Here is a 21521-nt window from a genome sequence, read left to right on the forward strand (position 1 = left end):
CACTTTTAAGGAGAAAACACTACAGCTACGCATGGCTTGGTATTTATGCTTGCTGGCATATTTCATCGGTGGAAGCAAGTGGTAGCATATAAATATACTCCTGGTGGCTTTAATGGTGCACGTTTAAAACCTATTATAGAAACAATCATTAAAAAGGCTGAATCAATAGGTCTTCGAGTACACAGTATTACATCCGATATGGGAAGTACTAATCAAGCTATATGGAGAGCTTTCAATGTTGGTTTGCATAGACATTCTATAATACGAAATTCTGTACCTCATCCAATGGATAATACTCGAAAGTTATATTTTTTTGCTGATAGCCCACACCTTTTAAAAAATCTCAGAGCCGCTATTATTAATAATAAACTGATAGCATTGCCAGACAAATTTGTTCAAACTCATAAACTATCATCGTGCGTTGTTAAATTTTCACATTTGGAAGAGTTGGTACAAGAACAAGAAAATTTAGATATCAAATTAGCTTCTAAATTAAACAAAGAGGTCATTACTCTAACGCGATTTAACAAAATGAGAGTAAACAAAGCACATAATATGTTGAGTACACACGTAAGTAATGCTTTGGATTATCTAAGTGAAGAACGTCATAAAAATGAATATTTAACTACAGCGAGATTTATTGAAATTGTTTCCAAATGGTTTGCTCTGATTACTACGCACGATGAAATACTTGCTTTAAGAAAGAAACCTGGAAATGAGAAATCAGAAGAAACATATACACAAACCATAGCATTTTTGGAATCATGTATTGATTTATTTTGCGAAATGAAAGTAGGAAACCAAGGTATATTCAAACCTGTACAAACTGGCCTTATTATAACAACCAAATCTTATATCGAAGTAGCTGAGTATTTAATTAAAGAACGCCATTATTTATACGTAATAGGAGCTCGTTTTTCTAACGATTTTGTTGAAAATCTCTTTTCAAATATTAGGAAAAAATTTCCCACACCGAACGCACTGCAGTTTAAACAAAGTTTAAAAATATTCACTGTTTCTCAGTATTTGCAAAACCTATCAAACACTAATTATAAACAAGATAGTGGTGATTTGTTGGCTGACTTTTTAAAACGTCCTATGCGACAACATGTAAATAAAGAATGTACACAAATACTTGTAATTCCACCTGAAATTGAAACCAAAATAATGAAATTAGATAATCTGGAATTAAATTCATTATATTATGTATGTGGTTATATTATCACTAGTATATGTAAAACTTACAAAGTGTGCCCAGATTGTATTGATTCTGCTGGATCAAAGACGTATGATCCCAATATAACATATTCACGTTTAGTTAGTATAAAATGTTATCAAAAGAATACATTATTTTTTGTTAACAAAAATACCTTCTATTATTTTCTTGAAATGAATATTATTATTAAAAGATATTTGAATTATGTTAAAACGGTAAATTGTGATATTGTTCATTTTTTTATTACAAAAATGAATAATATTGTCTGCGATACCTTAAAAGATTGTCACGCATTAGGTTATAAAATAAAACTGCGTTTTATAAAATTTAAGGTGAAACAAAGTTGTCATGCGAAACGACTAGATAAACCTGTATTTAATAATAAAACCATGGCAATGTACAATATTGTAAAATAAATAACATTTCAATATAACTGTCAATAGTTCTCATATTTCCTTCCTTCCTTCTTGGTGTGGACAATATATTATGTATATTTGTTCCAAACAGTCAATCATCAGAGTTCTTATATTTATTTACTAAATATTATACAGATATACATGTGTTTTTACTATTGTTCTTCATATTTCTATCTTTCAAATATTCCGCCTGCTCGATCCTCACTGATTGGTGCCGCCATTTTCTTTCCAACCAATCAAACGTGCTAGTCGACATTGACCAGTCTCTTATTTTAAGGGTCTCTAATCATCATATAGGTACAACGCCTTTATTATCTTTACCAATCGATTTAGTAACATACTTTCCAATTGATTACATGCACAATATCTGTTTAGATGTTGTTAAAAAATTAATATTCATTTGGCTTGGAGTTCCATTAGGAGTATGTATATCACACAGAAAAGTAGATATTATTTCGAAGCATCTGATTAGTTTAAGAGAGTTTATTCCAATAGAATTTAACCGTAAGCCGCGTTCACTTGAAGAAATTCATCACTGGGAAGCGACAGAATTTCGATTTTTTTTGCTTCATGCAGGAATCGTAGTTTTGAAAGATGTAGTAGATACAGCTGTTTACGAAAATTTTCTTCTCCTACACTTTGCAGTTTCTGTGCTATTATTAAATACACATATAAAAAATATTACCCTATTATGTGTAAAACAGGTTTTACATACTTTTATTAATCACTGCAAAGACGCTTTATATGGTTTAGAGTTTATAGTCTATAATGTTCATTTATTAAGTCATATTTGTGATGATGTTGAAGTTTATGATAACTTAAATGAGTTTTCAGCTTTCCCGTTCGAAAACTATTTAGGCCAGCTAAAACAATTCGTCAAGTGTCCAACTAATCCACTACAACAAATATATCGTAGAATTACAGAAATTCATGTTGCATTACCTAAAAATAGGATAACTGAAAATAAATATTTACGTTTCCCCTGCAAACTAGAGCATAACTCGAGCCCTTTAATTTTTAATTCTTGTTCATGGGACAAACAATATATGAAATTATATTTTGAGAATTTTATTTTAACAATAAAACAATACAGTAAGGCAGACTGTTACTGTCTTATAGATGATGATACAGTTGTGGAAATATAAAACATTGTCATAACTAACAATGCGATTTTTATAATTGGAAAACAGTTTAAGGAGTATTCCTCTTTCTACGAATATCCATACCAACCATCGCAGCTTAATATAAAAACTATGAAGAACCTCTCAAACGATATTACAGCATGGCCTATATCTCATATATGTGGCAAATGTATTATTTTTCCTACTGACTGCAACTCTTTTATATCTCTCCCCATTATACATAGTATAGATGAGTAACTTAATTGTCTCATATTTTTTTTTGCGTTATGTATTATTCAGTAATTGTAGTGCCTTATATTAATTAAGTATATTAATATAAAACTTAATTGTTAATTAATATTGTATTTGTGTTGATATTACTGAGTGTAATAAATACTTCATAATCGATTCATTGTGTTCTGTTACTTATTAATGTATATTTTACGTTTAAATCACATTTAATAAAAGACGTCATAAAATGACGTCTTTATAACGTACATGTCATGACGTCAATAGTCTGTGACTTTAGTACGACAATTTTCGGTCATATATACGTCATTTAAGACGTCATTTTTGGTCAGTATATGACCAGAAAATGACGTCAAAATGACGAGTGTGTGCCAGCTGGGAAAGGTAATGGTAGAAGCTACGACAGCCTCAACGAATACGGAACAATCATTGGCTTTTTGAGTGGCAAGATTTTAGATTATAAAACTCGCAATCGCAAATGCACTTCATGTGATTTGGGACACAATAAGACGGATCATGATTGCCGAAAAAACTTTCAAGGCAGCGCGAAAGCCATGGAGGCAGATACCGGTGCTGATTTAATAAATAACAGCAAGATTCTGCATGATACAGGTTTAAATGTTCTTGTTGTTATTGGCGACGAAGACAGCAGCACTATTGCAGCTGTACGAAAAGGAAATCCATACAAAATTTATAAATTAGCTGATAAAAATCATTTAAAGAAAAACTTTGGAAAAGAATTATATGATTTAGCAAAATTTTACAAGGAGTTAAATAAAACAGGCGTAATTAAACATATAAAAAAATGTTTCTCATACGCAATAGCTCAGAATAAAGGTAAAAGTGTAGAACTGCAAGTGCAATACGCAATATTCCCGAACATTTATTTGGACAACATAAAAATTGTGGAAAATGGTGCAAACGTGAAAACAAAAATGAAAACCAAACTGAAAAGCTAAAGGACCAAATTTTATATAGAAAATTGGTTAACATGTTTAATAAATATGCTAATAATACATGTAAATTCTCCGTTGCAGCTTCCAGTCAAGCCAACGAAAGTGTCAACAATATAATAGCTCATAAAGCTCCGAAAAATGTTTGTTAAGTTTGTTAAGTAAGAGCGCAGCAGCTGATTTTCGCGTAGCCAGTGCTGTATGTTGTAAAAATGACGGCGAACGTTCTTTACTAAAAATAAAAGAAAAATTGAGTTTATCTCCAGGCACTCATACAGTTAATTATGCTGTTACATATGACAAATTAAGAGAGCAGAGACTGATAAAAACATCAACTAAAGAGAAAAATTGCGTAGAATAGAATTAGCGAACGATAGAGAAAAATTGAGAAAAAGAAAAGAGAATTTTGAAGGAATTACATACAAATCAAATTGTGGCATTACAATGAAACCAACTGACAATAAAACATCATTTGTAGATGCAAAATCTAAAAAGATAAGTTCTACAAAAGCGGCAGATTCCATAGTATACCTCGATCTCAAAACTAGTGGACTAAGTATGACTGATGAAATATTACAAATTGCGGCAAAATGTAATAATAATGAATTTAGCATTTATATCAAACCTGAGCAAGTGATTTCACCTAATGTTTCAAAAATTACAGGTTTAAATATAATTGCAGGTGAACTGTATTTAAATGATGAAAAAGTTGTTACAGTAAATATAAAAAACGCTCTTATTGCCTTTAACCAATTTTAAAGTTTTGTAAAAAAACTATTTTATTCGTGGCACATAATGCCAGATTTGATGTCCCAAGATTATTGAGAGCAATTATTGATAACGATTTGGGGAAATCTTTCAGTATTATATCTGGATTTAGTGACAGCTTAACAATTTTTAGACAAATTTTTCGTGACCGAAAGTGTCCTGGACAGTTCAAGTTATCAACATTAGCTCGAGATTATTCAGGAAATCAAGTCGGTGACAGTTTTCATGAAGCAATGTTTGATGTTCAAATTCTTGAAAAATTGATTTACTATACTAATAAAGAAGAATTACTTAAGTACAGCAAAACGTACGAACATTGCTTATTAGAACAATTAGAATCTGAGAAAGTAAAAGCTAATTTAGACAAATTAAATGAATTAAAAAATATATCCAGAGATTTACTTAAAAAAATAGCCAAAGAAAATATTACATATGATATGTTGAAAGAAACTTATGTTGAAAGAAATATGTTGAAAGAAACTTATAAAGTAAAAGGAGAAGAAGCTGTGTTAAATATATTTAATGAAAATTTAGAAATCGGAAAACCAAGAATAACCAAAAATAAAAAAGCTCTTGCTAAAATTATTTATCATTTAAAAAATAATGTGTAATTTTTACAAAGTATTATGATTTAGATTATTTGTATTAATTTTTATATTTTTATTAGTTTTTACATTGTTTGCATTACGGTATATATTTATTGTTTACTTGAATAGAAATAAATATACTTCGTAGTTTTTAAGTAAAACGTTCCAATAAAACATTATATTATTCTTATTCTTACATGATAAAAATATTATTCTTATGTGATAAAAATAGGTTAATAACTTGTTTTTACAATTATTTATAATATAAACAAACATGTTTGTTTTATAAAAGTTTAAAAAAAGCTAAGGGAATTAAAAAAAATTGGTGAATAGAAATAAGCTGTTGTTTTATCTATATACATTATTTTTTTCCTCAAAAAATGTCTATATTTCCTTCCTCAAAAAATATCTATGAGTTTATATATTCAATAATAAAGAAAAGCTCCTCAAAAAGTTCATTACTAACATATGGTTATACGCACGTATACATATATCTACAGCCTTGGCCATAAGTATAAAGCACTTTCAATTTATTATATTTTCTTAGAATACATACAGAATTAATACATATAGGGTGCTTACTTCTAGCAATCTGATTTGTAATCGAATTGGAAGCAGTGATATAAACTGACTTTAGAAAAAGTTCCCTAGACTAATCCGATTTATGAAACGTGTCCTCGGAGCAATCCGATAGATCCGATTAGCTCATGACGAGTAAAGGACGTGATTGCATCTTGATTTATTTGCATTTCGAAAAAACCATATTAAGATATCAAACCTAATTTTTTATAGTTGTGTATACATACATATCTTAGGTATATATCTTAGGTAACTTATAATTTTATTCATATTTTTGTTTAACAAAAATATTTTTATAAATATTCTTATAGAACACAAACATGGATTTATTACTTTTATGGAATATGTTTAATGATGACTAGGAAAATGAACCTGAATGGCAAATACGTAGAGTAAGAGAAGAACATATTAAAATTAATAACTTCTATGAAAACGTCGTTCTTTATTATTCATTGACAGGTAAGAAGGATATATACACACTACTGAGTTGAATATAACAATGTTAAACAGTGATTTCAATAATATGGGTTCAATACTTATAAACAAAAAAAGATTTATTTAAATATCGTTTAATATGCGTACACGTACATAGGTGTATAAAATAATATAAGCATATAAATTTTTTTAAATGTTTTATATAATGCATATATAATATTGTTTTGTCATGTTATATATGTATATGTTTTCTTTTAGATTTTAAAACACATTTTCGCATCAGAAGAGAAACTTTTGAAGTATTGATATAACATATTGGACCATACTTATTGCAACTAGACAATTGGCCTAAGATACTACCGGAGAAACAGATAGCTATAGCCTTGTGGATATTGGGCAATCAAGAAGTTTACATGTTGGCAATAATAAAATCCATTTCTTATATTACAATAAAAATTCACAGGTAACAGAGTGTTACCTATTTATGTTTATAAACCTGTGGAGTTTGTGTTTATACGTAACTCTGTTACGTATACTTTATATGTAACAAAGTTACATATAAACACAAATTGTCAATAACATAATATCAATATTATAATTTTCTACCCAACAATGTAACTGTTACATAACATACACTTTATACAGGATGTTTGATAGCTGATCATGCAGACGAAAGTTGGAGATAGATTGGGTGTAGCCGAGAAAAAAAGTCATGTACCATAATGTCAAATTGCCAATAGTTATCGAGTTATTAATTAAAACATGTGAGCCAACGAGCGCGTAGAGAGCGGATGGCGACTGCAGTAAGCACGTAGACATTTGATACAGGCGAAATCAGCAAGTGGCGATAGGCAAGCGCGCGCGGCGAGGGACAACGTAAGCGACAAGAGGCGAGCGCGCGCGATGAGGAGCGAGCGAGCGCGAACGACGAGGAGCAAGCGAGCGCAAGCGACAAAAGGCAAGCGAGCGCGACGAAGAGCAAGAGAGCGCGAACGACGAGGAGCGAGCGAGCTATAAGGAAAAAGCTATAAAGAAAAAGCTCGCTCGCTCCTCATCGCGCGCGATATTCAGTATTAAGTTTACAGTGTTTTGAGCTCTGAAAGCGTCAAGAAACGAAGAAAAAAGCTGACTGTTCCTGCAGGTAAAAGTGTTAGCACTGAAGATATAGAAGACAAAAACAACAATAAAGGTTTACACGCTGCTTCTGGAAGCAAAGTTAATGCTGAGCAGAATAAGAGAAGAAAGAAGAGGACACTTATCACAAAGACCAAAAAGTCAAAAGCTGAGTCTGAAGAAGAGGATCCAGATGATTTTTCCTGCCATGATGACAGTTCCACTCTAGAAACATTCAGTGATTTGGAAAATGACTTAAGCAACCGAGAGGAAGACAGTAAGAAATCTAACTCAAACAATTGAACACCAGTAAGAAGAGAAGAAAATGAATTCGTTGTCTTCACTTACGAAGGAGAACTTTTTCCTGGACAAATTACAAAGGTCAAGAAAAATGGCGCAGTCGTAAAATCAATGGTGAAAACTGGAAAAGCATGGAAGTGGCCCGACGGATGTGAAGATATATTATACTATGAATGGAATGATATTCTGTCTCATATCAAAGAACCCAAGAAAGTTAGCAAAACTAGAGAACTGTACAGAGTGCTTGAATTGGACTTCCAATGGGGCTAATGAACTATTTTCTTATTGTTCAGAAATATCTTTTTTCCATTTTTTTATTTTAATTTTAAGTTGATTTTTGTTTTTTTCACTGTGCCTCTATTACATGAACTAACATTTAGTTCATTACCTACCAACTTATTTTGTGTTGAATGATATGGATTTACCATAAGATTGCATTAAAAGTGTTAAATACGAAAAGTAGGTATGATATATTAATGATTATCCTTTCTACTTTAATGATTCTAGGTTTAAATTAATGGTAACCATTTACTGACAAAATAATGAGGTTACTTTGCACTGATCCAGACTAACTATAAGAATTGTATAGATTTTTCAATACGGTGCAAAGTAACCCCATGCCTGGGTAACTTTGCACAAATTTTCAAAAATCTGGAAAAATTACTTAGAAAATTTTTTTAAATATTTTTAAGATAAAAATCTGTTTCTTACATCCTTAAGCAATGATTACCATGTTTACATAAATTAAATGTTGATACAATGCTGATTTTTCACATAGGGAATTAGAAAAGGTCAAAATGTTGTGCAAAGTATCCCTGGTTTACGGTATTTTTACCTAGTTAACAAGACAAGGTCGAAATGACGTAAAAATTACGTAATTTTGATGACGAAGACGTCAGATGACTTAAATGGAACGTAATTTTGACGTGATTGTATATACCAAAGTAATACGTCATTTATACGTCGAAAAGACATATTTCTAACGACCAATAGAAAGTACCGTTTCCGAACGTACTCTGCTGTACAGTAGTGCAACTACAAAGAACAATCTCAAAATGGCTGTTCTCCTTACCCGCTAATATTGGCCTTCTCGTCCTTAATTATTCAGACGTCCGTGGTGCAAATAAATGTTTTACACTTTTTATATAAAAGTTTACAAGTTGCATGTATTTCAATACTAATGTAAGATAAGGTGAGGATATATTTCAATATTATCTTGATTAATCTTTAATTAGATTATTAGAGATGTGAGGTTATATTGTAATGTACACGTATGTAAAATATTTACTCATTATTTATTTACATAAATCTCGTACAATATTTTATATTGTTTATATATATATATATATATACATATATATAGATGGCATTCGTAGGAATCAAATTGGAAATCGAAGGAAATGACGATAATAGTTTAGCCATTATTCATTCGCAGTGGCTAACACCAAGAAAAGGCGAACTGTTGTGGCCACCTGTTAAAACACAGGATAATTTCAATAAATTATTGAGAAAGGGAGAACATCCTACAGAAAAATGGAATATACAAAGTGATTCAAAACAACCTTCCATATTAAAAGTATAAAACCTTATTAAAAGTATAAAATCCTGATAAAATTCTAAAACAACTTTTCCTCTTGCAAAATTTTGGCAAAAGTTTAGATTTTAAATTATTAACAAAAATAATAGACCTATTGCGGGTCGGGTACGGGAAGTAGACAGGTGCGGCGCAACTCACCGTCAGACGTGGGCGCTAACGCGGAGTACCTGCAGCAATCAGCTGATCACACTACACATATTATACACTAGCTACGTTCCAATATTCATTGCCAGCATAAAAATCTGTATTTTCTGTGACGTTAGGTGATTGTTATAACTGGCAAAAATTTTGAAAAACAGCCAGGATTGTACGCGCACACACACGCAAGCACGTTCTCGGTCTCTCCGAGTCTTTCTGTCTCTTTCTCACTCATTCACTCGTATTCATTGCACGACCAATGCGAAGCGGCGGTCGTGCGTGGTGGGGGATGGACCAATGGACATCCCGCGACGATCGTATAAATGCGTTGAAACAATCGATGCGTTAATCAATAATCCTGCGGTTATTGGAAGCGTTAACGTCAAGACGATATGGCAGCATACACGAACGAAGAATATTATGACATGCTATTGACACTCGGAGCCTGTCACGGCCAGGTCGCCGCTGCTGCTCGAAAATACGCCGAGCTGTACCCCAACCGAACAAGACATCCGTCACACCACGTTCCAGATACAAAATACAGATTTTTATGCTGGCAATGAATATTGGAACGTAGCTAGTGTATAACATGTGTAGTGTGATCAGCTGATTGCTGCGGGTACTCCGCGTTAGCGCCCACGTCTGACGGTGAGTTGCGCCGCACCTGTCTACTTCCCGTACCCGACCCGCAATAGGTCTACTATTTTTGTTAATAATTTAAAATCTAAGCTTTTGCCAAAATTTTGCAAGAGGAAAAGTTGTTTTAGAATTTTATCAGGATTTTATACTTTTAATAATGGAAGGTTGTTTTGAATCACCCTGTATATAAAATAAGAAAAATTCTCTTTATAACCGGTAAGTAGAACAATATAAATTTACATATAAACATTGTTTTTATTGCTGTCCTATGATTTTAGAGAATTTTGAAAAAGTACAAGAAAAAGTAGACAAATATCAATATACATCAGACATCGGGACGGATGAGAATGAAATTATTACAAAAAAAGAACAGTGAATAAACCAAAAAGATATATAACAGAATCTGAATCGTCTAATGAAGAACAAACAACTATCAGTAAAAAGATATCTCCTAGACCTCTTATAATTGTCAAGGACAATGTATGTAATAATATAACCAAAGTGGGTGCAAAGGATAAATTTGTACCTTCAACATCATCTTCCATAAGTCATAATCAGGAAGTGGCAGCAAATACGGGAGGAGAAGTCGGGGAGGAAGGGAGTACAGGTAATATTGACAATTTACTTCTACACTATGGTACTCATTATTTATAATATATACTCCTATAATATATATGTATATATATTTATATAATCCTATTTTAAAATATATGTACAGAGAATTCTTCAAATGCATTAAGCATAGTTCTTTTACGAACCGTTGTCTTTGTTAAACAACAATATCGACAAATAATACAACAAAACGAGGAAATTCTGCAGACAATAAAGGGAAAGGGATGTCTTGAAGGCCCAAACTTTCAAGAGCCAAACTTACCTGTACAACTTCCATTAAAGGATTTTGAAGACGTGACTCTGCTTGATACTTATTTAACAGATAACGGCAATTTTTCCGAATTGGTATGTTTGTACGTGCACACCAAGTGTTTAACAAAGCGTAATATCTAAATAATAATATATTTTAAGATATCATATTTATCCACATTGGGAGACCATAGCATTACTTCAACAAACGGCATTTTAAGAAAGATATTTACAAATGAACTTGCATCTCATTACAGTTTTTTTGGTAGCAAAAACAATAAAAAGGCATTTTCATCGACAAATTTAAACCGCGCAGTAATTAGTAAGTTTCTTTTAATTTCTTATTGTACTTTCTATTTATTTTTTATCACGGCATTTCATTATCTAATGGCGAATTCGGTTGGCGTGCTCTTACTCCGTGCCAGTGGCTAGTAACATTTTGTTACTAGGCGCACGTGCTCGGAGTGCGTATATGTTTGTACTGACCTGAGTGCGGTTACTTGCATTACACTGAGTGCGTTAACCTATACTGACCCAACTCAGTGGAGTTAGTAACTTCTTCAGTGCCTACATGTGCACGCGAAATAGAAACGTTCTTCTTTCTCCTTTGGTCTCAACAAAAGCCGAACTGTAATAACAACCACTATTTCACAGTTCTAACATTTCAGAATAAAAATATTATATTAACGACGTAAAGAAATATCTTTATAAAATGGAAAAAGTAGATATGTAAACGTGAGAAAAATGTAGAGAGGTAAAGATATGTTACATTGTTAAAACAAAATAAGTATATGTGTAATATTTCTATGTTCACATTATTTTATTTATAACATTTATTATATATGATATTTTTGTATAACTTTAGCTTTTTACAGTTATCTTGTAATTCTTTATATTATTACAGATTTGAAAATGGAGGCTACTAAAAGTAAAAACGAAGTAACTGCTTGGTGTGATGCAAGTACACGCTTGTTATTAGATAAATACGAGCAATATTTACCTTTAATTGGGCCTATGAAACAATTTAAATGTAAAAAATCAATGTGGATACAAATATCACAAGATATTCTAACAGAATTGAATATTGAACGAAACGCAGTGCAATGTGAAAATCGTTACAAGACTATTTTGAAACGTAAAGCTCAATCTACGAGAAATAATCAGCAGTCGGGTGCAAAAGGGGTAATGGCTCCTGCACACAGGACGCGGAAACGCTTGCCGCGCGGCGGAAGTCAGCACGGTAGCCAATCAATCTCTTACTTTTGCGGAAAGAGTGTATATATATCTTCCGCCGCGCGGAAAAAGTTAAAGTTGATTTAACTTTTCCCACGCGGTATAGCTATTTGTAATGTATCTTTTACATATCGTAAAGTAACCATAGAGATGTAAGATATTTCTATAGAAGTAACGTAAGTCAACGTATGTTCCGCCAACGAATATTTTATAACTCTGGAAAAGAAAATCTAATTATGGAGAATGAAATGGATAATATTGAAGTTGTAAGTAAAAAAAAAATATTTATATATTAATGAATATTCATAATTATAGTACAGTATATGATGAAAGAACTGATTTTATGATTGATGTTTTTTATAAGGTTATGTGAAACAGGTATAGGTTAATTATTATATTTATTGTAAAGGTAATTATTATATGTAATTTTGTTGCGTATGTATAACTTAATTTTTATTTTCAGTGGTGCAGGGATTGCAATAATATAATAGATATTACAGAGGAACATGATTGCCCTATTTATAACAGTAACAATAGTGATATTAACACAAAGAGCAAAAATGATTATATCGAAAAATTAATTACTGAAGTATTCGAAAGAGAACCTTTATGGAACTCGTCCCTGCCTTATAAGTTCAGAGGTCCATCAGATATAAAAGTATTATGGGCTGAAATAGATAATTGTTTAGGTAAGAATGAATATATATGCGTATGTTTATTCAACATATATTAATATGTAAAAATTGAAGAGTATATATTTCTAAAAATATATATGTATATCTATGTAGGTACAACTGCTGGTACAAGCCAGATAAAGTGGAAGAATATAAGGGACCGTTTCGTAAAAGAGCATGCTTTAGAATGTGCTTATATCCCAAGTGGTAGTGCAGCTGTAAAAAAGAAGAGTACTTGGTCATTTTATGAAAGTTTACGTTTTCTGACACCAACAATAAATTATAGAAGGTATTTATAGTGTGATTTTGATAAACTACAATATATAGATGTATATACAGATACATATATAAAATATGGAACTATTGATACTATATAAAATAACATATAATACATAATAAATCATTGGAATATTTCAATTTAATGATTATATTAATTATAATAATAATAATGACAGTATATCATCATATATAACGAAATAATATTAGTTAATTTTAATTTAATTGGAAACTGTATTTTAGGACAAAAAGTAACATTGAAAATATAGATCCAACTGTACCTTTAGCTTCAGCAAAAAAAGAATCAGATGAATCCATTATTTCACTTATTTCTGGACCAAGTACCAGTACAGAAAAAGAAGATAACATTTCGCACAAATCATTATTACATAATAGAACTTTATTAAAACCACAATTAATGTATCCGAAGAAGAATTACTGTAAGCAACTATACAACGATTAGTTATTTTTTTTATTCTCTGCATATTTTATTTAAAATTCTATTTTGATTTTTTTACACAGCTTTCACACTTTCATACACATTAGATTCAGATAGCTGTGATATAAAAAACAAAGCTTTTGAAGAATCAATGTGTAGAACAAAAGGCACCAGTACGTATATATAAATTATTAAATGTAATTATTTTGCGTGTTGTAAAACGTTCTGTTACGGTACAAAACAAGATTTGTTCTGGGTATTTTGCTTCATTCATTTTTATCTGCAAAACGTTTTTGTTGATATATAAGAAATATTTTCTTTATTGCATGTAATACAAAAAAAAACAATATTTATTTTAACAATTTTAACAGAAAAAACAAAGATAGTTAAAAAAAATGATACAAGTTCTCTTTGTGAAGAAGCTATTTTGATGGAATTAGTACGAACGAGACCAGCAGATAAACCTCATACAAAACCTGATGAAATTGAATGTTTCACAAAATATATTGAAGCATGTCTGCGAGGGATGAGTGCAGATAACTCAAAACGTATTAAAAATATAATATTAAAACTTATCGCAGAGGAAGATATGTAATATGTTTGATTTCAGTATTCTGTTTTATTTTAATATTCGATGTTTTATTTCAATATTCTATATATAGTTATGTTTTATTGTTTTCTTTTTAATATTTGTTTGTGTGTATATGTATAATTGTTAAATGTCACTAAATGACAGTTATGTTGTGCAATATATTATGCATTACACACACAAATACACGATATTACGTACTTAATACAAAATTAAGATTTGTCTGACATATAAAATAATATTCTTGTAAATCAGGATAATTTTTATTTTAGAAGTTACATTTTATGTAGATTGTGGTTACTAGTCTTAATAAAATACGAACATATATGTATATAAATGTATAATCTTTATTTTTGAATTAATACACAAACTTACAATATGATAACAATCTCTTGCCTACATAATATCTTCTTGCCAAGGGATTTTTCCCTCGTTCATAAAATACTCTGTAAAAATTGTCCGAATTTCACCAGCTTGTCTAGTGTAGTTATTATTACCAAAACTTTTATTCCTGTAATTATCACTATTGACGTGTTTTTGTCTCCATTCTCCTTCAATTATTTGGCCATTTGCTAATAATTGATCAGCATAATTTCCTCCACAGTAATTTGAAGTACTCATTAATAAATTATGCAAGCAGACTGTTGCTTTTATTATTGCATCACTTGTTACAAGACTGGTGTTTAAAGGTTTCTGATAAATACGCCATCGAGTAACTAATATTCCAAACGCATTCTCAATAACTCGTCGAGCTCTACTTAATCTATAGTTAAATATGCGTTGTTGTTTTGTTAAATTTTTCGATGGGTATGGTCGCATTGTAAATGAATTCAACTGAAATGCCTCGTCAGCTACAATAACATATGGAACATTATGGGTGCGTTCGGGGAGCACGCTATCACGCAACAAACGCTAACGCTGATAGATGCGTTCGGAGAGACTATAAGCAGCTTACGCTTTCGAGCTGCTCGAACGTCACTTGAGTGAATTTATCGTTACAATATGGCTGATGTTGGTGCAAATATGGATAACCAAAAAAGAAAAAAATTATTAAGTGTTTTAATTTAATTTTTTAATTTTTAATTTTAAATTTTAATTTAATTTTTTAATTTTTTAATTTAAAAGTAGGACGTCGGAAGAAACTGCCAAGATTACAAAATTATGTGGAAGAGGTGATACCTAGGTGGAAAGATCAAGAATTTTAGGTAATGATAAATTATCTTTAATTAATTTTCAAAGTTCTATACATATATCATAGAATGGTGAACATATTTCACATTATGTATTTATTTATGGTAGCTCAGTAAATATTGCAGCAAAGTAAATGCAATATGTATTTTATTACATTTACATTGTTACGTGAGAAATTATAACATAAATGTAATGTAATGTAATGTAATTTTTCAATAATGTCATTTGAAATTTCAACAAAAAGTGTTTAGTATAGTGATATTCGGTATTTATTGGAAAGAAATTAGCTAAATTTTTCTATTAGCATATTCGACTGGACTTGGGTTCACCCATGCTGGGTTAAATAAACCCAGCTTATTGATCGAATATGTACTATATAGTATAGTATAGTATACGTTCGACTAATAAGGCCCAGTTCCACAACTTACTTTAAACGAAGTTTAAAGCTAAACCGATGGTTAAAAGCAATAGTATATGCGCATATACTTTATGGTTAAAATTGCTTTTAACCATCGGATTAGCTTTAAACTCCGTTTAAAGCAAGTTGTGGAACTGGGCCTAAGTTGAGTTTATGTAACCCAGCATGGATTAACCCAGGTCTAGTCGAATACGCTGTATGTCTGTACTAATTTTAGTTCTACACACTTCTTATCTAGAATATCCAGAGACACTTTTGAGTTTGTACTCTTGATAATTGCCCCAAAACTTAAGAGAAAATATCCAGGGTTAGGAATGATCTCCCCAGAGAAACAGTTTTTTATTGCTATTTGGCGAATGGCTACACCAGATTCTTACAGGTTAGTACATTATATCTAATAATAAGACCTACTCAAGGTAATGTTGCATTTTTCATTCATAAGTTTTTTAATCCTAGATCAATATGTGAAAAGTTTGATGTGAGTCGATCAACAGCCTTATTAACAACACGTCGAGTTACCAAGATACTTGCAGATTTAGCACCAGTATTAATTAAATGGCCAACAGGCAATGCTATCCAAGACAGGATTTGAAGTAATTAGTTCCTTCCCTAAAGTCATAGGAGCTATCGATGGTATTCACATCAATATCCCATCTCCACATATACATCCAGAAGCCTATGTTAATCGGAAAGGTCACCATTCCATTCAGCTACAAGTTTGTAATATGTACTTAGTATATTAAATGGAAGAATTTATCCTCCTCACTATATTGTATATATTGAATATATCGTACTATTCTTCCAGGGGATCTGTGATCACAAAGCTCGTTTCACGCACTGCTATATTGGACATGCAGGTTCTGTGCATGATCAACGCGTTTTTCGTCAATCAGAAATTCAAGATGCATTGGGTAACCCAGAAAAATTTCCTGATGATTCCCATTTACTTGATGATGCTGCATATAAAATTCATGATAATTTAATGGTTCCATATCGTGATAATAGTCATTTGACTGAACGACAAAAAAATTATAATTTCTGCCATTCTTCAGCACGAATCGCCATTGAAAGAGCATTTGGTACCTTGAAAGGTCGATTTAGAAGTTTATTACACAACCATGAATCGGACTGACTTAGGCCAGTATTCATAGTCAGGTCTTATATTTAAGACCGTCTTAAGTTCATTTTCAGATACCCCATAGCCAATGAAATGATTTGTATAGCATCTGAAAATAAACTTAAGACGGTCTTAAATTTAAGATCCGATTATGAATACCGGCCTTAATTGCTCATTATATACTTGCTTGTTGTGTTATGCATAATATTTGTATACTAAGAAATGATGATTTTGACATTGTTTTATTAAATAATGAAGTAGATAATGATATTCCTCGTCAAGTTGCTGCAGATGATACAACAGGTGTTCTGAAAAGAGACTTAATTAGCCAAAGACTTCCAATAAGACTCATATAAATCTTAAAACAGTTCTAATTTTGCTAGGAATGCAATGTATTTTTTATTTTAAAGAAGTTTACAAGTTATTATCTTTTATACTTTTGTAACATAGATATAAACTAATATGTACATGTTTAATAAAATTAAAATAGTATAACATATAAAAGAATTCTTTATTTATTTTTACAATAGTATTATATTTAAAAATTGCCATTTCCGTGTTACTTCTAAAATAATAAGTACATCCTCTTCGTTATTAATGCATTTAGGACAAAAAGTAAAAGAATAAAATGAAAGATACATTTTGTTATTGATATTAGTTTTATAATAGTTTATAATTAATTTTTAACACATACAATTACTCCCCTCGACAGAATAAACATAAAATACTTTGTATTGTCTTGAAGAATAAAAATAAAAGCAAGTTATATATGTAATATTGTTGGTTACATATAAAGAACTAATATCACCAACCCTGCTTAACTTAATCGGTCGACCAAGCATTAATATTAATTAATCATTCCCTTCGACAAAATAAAAATGAAATACTTTGTATTGTCTTGAGGTACAATAAAAATAAAAACAAGTTACATATATGTAACACTGTATAAGTAATACTAAGTATAATGTAATACTTAGTTATACATAAAGAACTAATATCACTAACTCTGGTTAACTTTTTCGATCGACCAAGCAGCAAAATTAATGAACCAATTTATTTTTCTGATCAATATGATTGATTAATTTTGTTATAATAGACTAATTAAGTTAACTGAATGTAGTAATTCTGTTCCACATAACTTTCATCAGAAATATTTACCAAACATTTTAATTGTTCCAACATAGAAAGAAAAATCTTATTTTATATATCAGTGTTCTTAACATTAAGTATCACTTATACATTTAATCATTATTCAATTTATCACAGATGTACACAGGAAGTTATTAATCTCTTGCTATTATAACTGTTATTTGTACGATTTTCACAACTTTATGCGTTGCGTCTATGACTATGTTTACGTAAGAACTTTATCTAACTAATTAACTATATTATAAAAATATGTATCTATAGGCATAAAGTTGAAAATCGTCAAAATAATTCAAATTACAATGGGAAGACATTAGTGAATACTTATGTGTATAAACTTAATATTAATTATTAATATTAAAAAATAAAGCAAATTTTAAGAATATGTTTAAAATATTAAGGAAGACAGAACGCAGTATAATAGATGTACCAGCTACTATACTATATTTTACAAAACTAAATAAAATATTAATTGTACTAAAAGAAGTAAACAAGAAAATAAATGGTACATGTTTTATCAAAAACAAAGGAAACAATCTTATAATTTGTACTACAACTTCGTTTTATCTTTGTTGCATGTAAATTAAAATAAAAACATTTATAATTTGTCTAAAATTTTACCCATGAATTTTAGCATTTGCTTTTCAAAGTCCATGTTTTCTTTGTGCCTCTGATCACTATTGTTCTCAGCCAATTTCCGACTTTGTAAAATTGATTCAGCAATGTTTGATGTACTTTCTTGTGCCTTGCGCTTCTGACAATTTGAATAGCTTAAATTTTTATTACTTGAGTTTGCATTGTTACATATATTTGCATTTGATAAGTTAGATTCTCTATTAGATCTAGAATTAGAACACATACTGCTTGAAGAGGCTATTGCTGGAGACGACATAATAGGTCGTTCACCAAGCAAAGATTCCATGACTTCCATATAAGGCCATGTTCTAAGATTATTCCCTGATTTGCTATTGTGATCTTTTATAGATTTATAAGTTCGTTTCATTCCGTGAAATTTTGAAAGACATTGAGGTTCAGTGACATTATAGCCTTTAACAAATAATGCTGATGCAATATTATTCCATACTTTTTTCTGGGATATTTTACCCGATACAATGTTATTTTTTTGCAGCCGATACTTTTCTACCAGCAATAGAATTGCCGCATGAGACCATTTAAACATTGATTCATTATTATCCTCAGAATTGGAAGACTCCATTGACAGACTTGCTGCATCAAAATCTGAATCTTGTGATTTTGCTCTTTCTAGAAGATAAGTAGTAAATATCGTATCTAAAAGAATAACGAATAATATCTATATATTAAAGGAGACATAAATCAATCACACTCTTTTATTATAATCTAATTTATTAATTTCCATTATATCAACTGATCTATCTTCTATACTTGGATAATTATTAGCATATAGAATACTTATATAACCTCTGTCATCATAATTACCATTTTCTGCACGCGCTGCATCATTTGGCGATACTTTTATTGTGTATGTCACATCGTTTTCATCTAAAAGATGAATTTCGACATTTTCAGATATTTAACTAAGTGGTTGAGCCATTGTGAATAGTTTCTCACAGTTTAATAAATTGTCTTTATTTGACTTTTGACGCAATTGGTTTGTTCTTTCTGGTTGCACTGTTGTAATTGGTTGAAAGAACAGCAGTTAAAAAGAACAGATCATAGACTAACACTTTAAAGCACAATCGAACGTTCGAGGAAAGAATAAGCGCCAATTAGCGCTAATAGCATTTGCTGCCCTACCTCGAAAATGATAGCGAAAAATTGCGCGAATAATGACGTTACGCTGCTTTGAGAGTGATGTCATTATCGATTTTATAGCGCCACAAAGCGTCTCCTCGAACGGTCTTAGATACTTATTGTGCGAATAGCGTGCTCCCCGAACGCACCCTATGTCTGTTACTAATAGCAGAAGAATCAGGCAAATACATATTATTGTTATAAAATCGTTGTCCCATAGCTGAATTTTTAAAAATTCCTCCGTCACTATGCCTTCCTTGAGCGCCAATGTCCACAATTAAAAATTTGTACGTTGCACTCACTAACGCCAATAACACTATGCTGTGGAACCCTTTATAATTATAATAAGTGCTCCCTGCTTTCTTAGGACACTATGGAAATAATATTTATTAATATTTATGAGATATGTAATTAAAATTTTTACGTATATATTTTAATATAATCTTACAATTATAGATACGTGCTTCCCATCCAAAGCACCAATACAATTTGGAAAGTTCCATTTATTCTCAAATTCATGAGCTATTTCTTGCCACCCATTTGTTGTTGGCGTAAATAATTCTTCTTTATGTAGACAACTCCATATAGCAGCCTCGCAAGTTTCTCTTATAATACACATCGTAGTACTTCTTCCAATTCTATAGCTAAGTGAAATACTATGAAATCCATCTCCACTTGCCAAATAACTAAAAATAACAAAATTAATTTATTACATGTTATATAAGAATAAGAACATTTCTATCTATTATTTAATATAAATACAAGAGACAATAATATTTAGATTAAATAAAGTTATTATAAATCTACTTACCGTATAGTCATTGACAATCGTGCAGCTGGTGAGATAGGTTTTCTCCAATGTGTTTCCATTTTTGTTATCGTAGGTCCAACTTTTGATAATAAATATTCAAACATACTAGGTGTCATCCTCATATAAGTAAAATATGTATCATCATCTTGTAAAATCATTTCGCGGACTAAATTGTGCCAGTCTCCTTACTGTTGCTTCAGTTTGAGTATCGGGTGTACCCAATATTTTCGCTTACAAGGGACATTCGGCAATGCGGAAATTCAAAAAAATCTGAAACTCTGCATAATTGTAGAGCAGATATACCTAATAACAAAACAATTTTTCGTTGGTGCCCAAAAACGGTTTTAAGAGTGGAAACAACCCCTTGAACAAAGTTGATTTTTGTCTTTCTAAGCGAATATTATCGAAACTATTAAAGATATGAAAAAATGTTTTAGACAAAAGTTTTATGGTTTTAAAAGTACTTTATTATGCTATATTTAGATTTTTTAAAAATGTAAAATTGTGTATAAAATACCCCCCCTCCTTCTCTTTTTTCAAATTGTTAAAATCAATTGTCCAACCAAAATAAAGCTTATTTTATGACAAATTCAACCATATATAATAACATTATGTTTGGAAAAGGCAATATTGAAAAAAAAATTAAACATGCTCTTATATGTATGCTACGCGTACCAAACTTAAGGATTCGCTACTTGACGATGGCATTTCTTTCTTCCTCAAATCTTCCTCATAATTGCAAACTGTAAAAGATAAGGAAGGAAGAAAATAGAAAATCTAAAAAAGCAATAAAGTTGATGTTAAGAAGTAAGTTGAAGAAGAACAGCATGATAAGGAGGACGCAGAGAGAGTGTATATAACCCTAATATAGATAATCTTTTA

General features: G+C 30.7%; 2 protein-coding genes and 1 pseudogene across 4 annotated transcripts; 2 read left to right on the top strand and 1 right to left on the bottom strand.

Moving 5' to 3' along the window:
• The first annotated feature begins 12331 nt into the window (after positions 1-12331).
• On the top strand, positions 12332-13767 carry LOC112589550 (uncharacterized). Its single transcript, XM_025303372.1, has 4 exons — positions 12332-12471; positions 12669-12894; positions 12994-13168; positions 13399-13767. The coding sequence occupies exons 1-4, from the start codon at positions 12394-12396 to the stop codon at positions 13616-13618; spliced, it is 699 nt and encodes a 232-aa protein (XP_025159157.1). The 5' UTR covers positions 12332-12393; the 3' UTR covers positions 13619-13767.
• Positions 13768-15293: 1526 nt separating this feature from the next.
• LOC112589562 (putative nuclease HARBI1) lies at positions 15294-16982 on the top strand (annotated as a pseudogene).
• A 748-nt stretch (positions 16983-17730) lies between these two features.
• Positions 17731-20905, bottom strand: LOC112589557 (uncharacterized). 3 transcript variants are annotated; one of them, XM_025303384.1, is made up of 6 exons: positions 20640-20905; positions 20277-20514; positions 19978-20199; positions 19514-19705; positions 18917-19345; positions 17731-18825 (listed from the first exon to the last, which is right to left on the bottom strand). In XM_025303384.1, exons 1-4 carry the CDS (start codon positions 20795-20797, stop codon positions 19649-19651), a joined length of 675 nt encoding a protein of 224 aa, XP_025159169.1. In that variant the 5' UTR covers positions 20798-20905; the 3' UTR covers positions 17731-18825; positions 18917-19345; positions 19514-19648. The 3 variants fall into 3 exon arrangements, with proteins under 3 accessions (XP_025159169.1, XP_025159168.1, XP_025159167.1); XM_025303383.1 differs by having other exon boundaries at positions 17731-19318; XM_025303382.1 differs by having other exon boundaries at positions 17731-19345.
• Between the last annotated feature and the right edge of the window lie 616 nt (positions 20906-21521).

Source organism: Harpegnathos saltator, unplaced genomic scaffold (genome assembly GCF_003227715.2).
Source record: "Harpegnathos saltator strain DR-91 unplaced genomic scaffold, Hsal_v8.6 scaffold54, whole genome shotgun sequence".
Lineage (NCBI taxonomy): Eukaryota > Metazoa > Arthropoda > Insecta > Hymenoptera > Formicidae > Harpegnathos > Harpegnathos saltator.

Coding starts and splice junctions, on each gene's coding strand:
- LOC112589550 (XM_025303372.1), top strand. CDS start 12,394: ATGTTCCGCCAACGAATATTTTATAACTCTGGAAAAGAAAATCTAATT. Junction 12,472..12,668: donor AAATGGATAATATTGAAGTT/GTAAGTAAAAAA, acceptor TTTTATTTTCAG/TGGTGCAGGGATTGCAATAA. Junction 13,169..13,398: donor CCAACAATAAATTATAGAAG/GTATTTATAGTG, acceptor ACTGTATTTTAG/GACAAAAAGTAACATTGAAA.
- LOC112589557 (XM_025303383.1), bottom strand. CDS start 20,797: ATGATTTTACAAGATGATGATACATATTTTACTTATATGAGGATGACA. Junction 20,200..20,276: donor GGAAGCACGTATCTATAATT/GTAAGATTATAT, acceptor TTATTTCCATAG/TGTCCTAAGAAAGCAGGGAG. Junction 19,706..19,977: donor CTATTAGTAACAGACATAGG/GTGCGTTCGGGG, acceptor CAATTACAACAG/TGCAACCAGAAAGAACAAAC.